This window comes from Echinococcus granulosus (assembly GCF_000524195.1).
Source record: "Echinococcus granulosus chromosome Unknown EG_S00182, whole genome shotgun sequence".
In the NCBI taxonomy this organism is placed as follows: Eukaryota; Metazoa; Platyhelminthes; class Cestoda; order Cyclophyllidea; family Taeniidae; genus Echinococcus; species Echinococcus granulosus.
In genome coordinates this window covers 69,795-74,778 of record NW_020170562.1, presented here as the reverse complement: position 1 = coordinate 74,778, position 4,984 = coordinate 69,795, and the positions used below count along the sequence as shown (strand labels likewise).

Genomic DNA, 4,984 nt, shown 5'->3' with positions numbered 1-4,984 from the left:
ACAGAGTTCGGTCCAACTGATTATCACATTTGTACCGTCAAGCTTTGAACAAAATCTGTAGTGGCACTAGTATGCGACCCCAGGAGGAACTCATTAATAAACTACTGATTTAATACACAGCCCATAATATAAACTTAGGTAGTAAAGGTGAAAATATGCATTTGTTCTCCATACCACTTCTCTCATATTTCTTTTAACCAGCAGATTCTATGAATCGATGATGAAATTCTGCTGCCCCAGCAAACGGAAACCGCCATTACCGAAGACCTTGGAACCTACAAATATTCTAAATAAAACCTCTGGCCCAATTACCAGTCAGCCGTGCTCAAGAACTACAAAAATAACCAACCTTAGAGGAAACGAGGTGTATGCGCTCTACGACTACTCACCCGCTTTGTCCACTGAGCTCGCATTTCAACGGGACGATGAGCTTACGGTAATCGACCATTTTGACCAGCCCTGGAGAACTGCAATTAACAGGAGGACCGGTGAACAAGGTCTAATTCCGCATAACTACGTGACAAATGACGCGACAATTGCTGGTGTTTTGTCAGCTTGGTATCCAGTTGGTCGAATTGAAGCAGAGAAAAAACTACTAATTCCTGGAACGGAAACTGGAACTTTTCTTATTCGGCCCTCAAGAGGTGCGCCTTTTTGTTTGATTTTCTGAGTGCAATTTTCCGCTTTGCTGTGTAAGTTGATGAGGGTTTCATAAATGCATCGAAGAGGTTTAGTTGCGTTTTTGCAATGAGATCTCTGTAGGGAGTGAAAGGAGTAGATATGAAGGAGCTAAATGACTTTGCTGTAAAAACAAGTAGGCTTTATTATACTACTGAAAGGTAGTGCAACTCTGCTTGCGTGCAGTAGACATATTTTAACTTAACAAAGGTGACGTAATTAAAAAATCGACACCAGATCCTAACATTACTTTTTTGTAAGCATTTACTTATTTATTGGGTATAGTTGTGCGGTTTTGTTATCAACAATGACGTTATGATAAACGCCTTAGAGATGGAAGTAGACAACAAATGCATACACGTTAATGTGCGTAAGGATTAGCACCCTTTTAAGAATAAAAGCTACCTCATCGTATATTAGTGTCATTGATATAATGACTCCTGAGATTCCTTTAGCCATAGCAGTCCCACTCTTCTGCGGTAACCAGGTTTCAGTGGTTACAAGTGGAATTTTGTCAAGTGGCCCTTGTGTACTTCTCTGATGAAAAAACATTAGCTATTTGAGGTCAGTTTGGAGACACACCTAGTTTTTCGTTTATATCATGCATAAAAAGGGATAATCATGTTGTCTACCAGTTTAATGGTCTTTTTTGACACATTACCCATTAAAGTCCGGATGTTTTACTGTTCTATTCTGACAACAGTGGTCGTCAGTTTTTCAATTTGTTAAACTCACTTTCTATAACTTAAACCATCAGGCCACTTGAAAGACGTTTTGCTGTTTTAAATTAACCTCTTTGTTTTCTACTCGACTTATTTCATTCACTTATTTTAAGTTGACGAAATACACCTGCAGAATATTCGTGAAGGCCTGACTAGGTTAGAAAATCAGAACATCAAGCGTTTGTATCTTTGGTCAGAAACAAGCTTATTTGCTATGCATTAAGAGTAAGATCGGCTTCACCCTCAGTACTAGGCCTATTAAGATTGAGAGGTCTCACAAATAACTTGTGCTAACTCATTTTTGTTTAGGACTAGGTTCCAATGCGTGTGTGTGTCGAATTGTTACCGGCGACTTATTCAGCATATCGCTATATCAAAATCATGCCAACAAACCAAACTTTGGAGTAATTTGTTGGTACTTTAAGACTCGTTCAATTGCTATTGTTACGAAATTTGATTACCTTGACGCACTTTCATCCCAAAGTAGATAAATCTTTTCATTTGACACAGCCAGTCATGAGGGTGACGTTTACTGGGGTTCTGTTCAACACACTGTCTTCCCATAAAATCAAAAATCTGTTTATTTGAAATTAGTGGATAGTTTACGTAAGACAAATAAGTTTTGGCCGTCACCCTTTCTGTTATAGGGCCAATGACCTACGTCCTATCATGCAGAACCCTATGTGAGGGTGTAGTCAAAATCCGTCATTTTCAAATATGTCGCACCAACGACTCTAAAGACCTTTACATTGACAAAGCATTTCCATTCGCGACTTTGAATGATTTACTTGGTTTCTACAAGGGTAAGTTTATATTGGATAATTGAGCAATGTAGAAATCGCTTTACTCACCCCGTATTCATTCATCCACCCATCTATTTATTTGTCAAAATCAAATTTGAGTTTTATGGATTAAGCTTAAATAGTATATGCACTTTAATCTTTTAAGGCACTCAAGTTGTGCCGCTCAAACGTCTTATACATGCAAAATTTAGAAATTAAAATGCATAATTCAAGCAAAATTTCTTTGAGTTTCTTATTATCTCATTAAATGATGTTTATTTTAAAATCATTGCTTACCAAAAGTCCAATTAAAAAATACATATTGAGTGCTTAAACCTGTCACTATGGCTAGAATGCTCTTCAAGTTAACCCTTTTTGCTGTTTACCAAAATTTTTAACTGCTGTCTCTATTTCCTTGCTATTAAGCAGTAGTACCCATTTATCGTGTGCTGTTTCTAGAACATCCACTCATCGACGACTGCACACTGACAAAACCCTGCTCTCGAGAAAAGCCCCAAACACCATTCCATAAAGCCGAAATAAGTCGCCAATCAGTACAAATGATTCGAATCATCGATAAGGGAAGCTTTGGTGAAGTATGGCTCGGTCGAATCCAGAGTGTTGAGGTGGCTGTGAAGATTCCGCTGGTCACGGCGTGTAGGGATGATTTCATTCGAGAGGCACAGAAGATGCACACTATTTGGCATGCCCAGTTGGTGCAATTTCTTGGTGTTTGCACAAAACCACAGGAAGAATCGGTTCTCGTAATCACGGAGTATATGCCAAATGGAGCGCTGGATAAGTACTTGCAGACAGAGGAGGGAAGGAACTTGCAACAGATCGATCTACTCTCCATAATGGATCAGGTGGGATGCTTGATTTTAAATTATCCTTTAAGAACTAATAACTTTCCGTTCGATATGGTTAAGAACGGAGTGAGCACTCTCCCTAGTTTGGTAGTTGATATTTGAGGTTTCAGAGGTGGATCGACCATCACGGAAGGAATATTGTAGCATTTTGCCCGATGCAAATACTGATCGCAACTAAGCTAATGCATTCACTATTTAGCTTTATTGTTTTGAGTTAATCCGTTTACCATACAATTAGATAAAACGAGTTATAAAATTCTGATAAAGTCTCAAATCACATCTACGTGACACTGGAAGCAAACACGTTAAGAGCCTGGGAATTACCATATGAATGGAATAAGGTATAGAAATTCCTCTCAAGGTCGCAAATGGTATGGTCTACTTGGAGTCAATTAAATTGGTTCATCGCGATCTCCGAGCTGCTAATGTTTTCGTGGCCAAAGACGGTCGAGTCAAGGTCGGCGACTTTGGTCAATCAAAAATGCTCTCCATGCCGTCGTCTTGCCCTACTGGTAGCTTTTTTCCAACTTTCTCCTTCATAAATCCGAATATAACTTGTTGATGTGCATTTTTAGGGTACATAATATTGCCCTATTTTTAAAAAATTTCGTGCTCAAGAATTTGATAAATCGGTCTAGTAGGATTCATATTAATTCCTTTTTTTTTATTTTCGCCGCAGATCTCAAAACACCTATTCGCTGGTCGTCACCGGAGGCACTGATTAATGGCAAAGAGGTCACTTCTAAGAGCGACGTCTGGCAGTACGGCATTTTGTGGTATGAGGTCTTCTCCTACGGTGGTGTACCCTATGAAAGTATGTTGGAACTACTACTAAGTGATTTTAAGCAGCCGACCATATAAACTTTATTTTCTTCCACTCTTTACAGAATACACAGTCGAAGAGGCCATTAGAGCAATTTGCAGCGGAGTGATCCTCGATCCACCTGAGGATTGCACTTGGAGAATGTATGAATTGATGAGGTCGTGCTGGCAGCTGGTACCCGAGAACAGGCCAAGCTTTAAGGAAGTAAAACAAAGAGTTGAGTTTATCATTGAGTCTCTGGACGGCAATTACGACCCGACTTGGGCAACTTGCGAGGGTTAGGCATAATTTTTTACAGGACTGATTGTAGTAGTAAATATTTGGTCATATTCTCTTTGTATAAAAATTTTACAGACATTAGGGAAAGTTTAGGGAGAAAAGAGGAGTTTTTTTAATTTTGTACATTAATAAAAAGATGCTACCCATGGACGTTGGAAAAGGGAGCTAGTGAAAAGCTTGTTCCACTACCAATGGTCGGCACACATATGACGGACATTCTGCTACTATTTATCAACATTTGTGTTCGGTACACGGAGCAGTGCGTGACAAAGAAAGTTCTCGTAAAAGAAAACCCAAAATTCGATAATATTTGTAGGAAATCCGAAGTAAGTTACGAAGATAAAAATCTTAATTACAGCAAAACGTTTGAATGGTGCAATAATTCCAAAATAACTTATAACCTTTCTCAAGATTGCTCAAGAAATCAAATTCAATCTGTGTGCGTATGCGTAAATGTGGAAACTGCAGAGTTCTCAGCCAGAACGCTCAGGGGATGTCTCTATTACCAGTGGGTAAAAGAAAGCTGGGTACACGGTGCGTGCGTGCAACAATGGCCTTTGCCTCATTGCGGGCATTAGTACGTTTATAGGCGGCCTCTATGTGATCTTGTACACTCAGGCAAATCAAACGAGTGTGCCAGTTTTAAAACGCTCTAAAATGCTAAAATTTAGAAGCATAAATCGCGAACTTTTAAATAAATAGGACACAGGCATGTTCCATGGACGCAGATTTTCCCAGCGCATTTAGAATTGCAAATCATTTCAGGTATAAGTCAACCACTAGTCTAAAGGGAAAAAAGGCGTAAAAAACTCCAAAAAAAACTTAAGCAAT

The 4,984-nt window shown here is 39.0% G+C and overlaps 1 protein-coding gene across 1 annotated transcript in view; it reads left to right on the top strand. All coding sequences in view use genetic code 11, as the record gives it.

Annotated features, from left to right (window-relative positions):
• The window catches only part of EGR_10002 (Tyrosine-protein kinase SPK-1), a gene marked incomplete at both ends in the record, with an annotated part of 4,646 nt that extends 490 nt beyond the window's left edge, over positions 1 to 4,156 (top strand). The window contains 6 exons of the mRNA XM_024499251.1: positions 205 to 644; positions 2,048 to 2,203; positions 2,642 to 3,048; positions 3,413 to 3,563; positions 3,731 to 3,865; positions 3,939 to 4,156. Of these exons, the coding sequence (XP_024346338.1) occupies positions 205 to 644; positions 2,048 to 2,203; positions 2,642 to 3,048; positions 3,413 to 3,563; positions 3,731 to 3,865; positions 3,939 to 4,156 (1,507 nt within the window). The remainder of the gene's footprint in view (positions 1 to 204; positions 645 to 2,047; positions 2,204 to 2,641; positions 3,049 to 3,412; positions 3,564 to 3,730; positions 3,866 to 3,938) is intronic.
• Between the last annotated feature and the right edge of the window lie 828 nt (positions 4,157 to 4,984).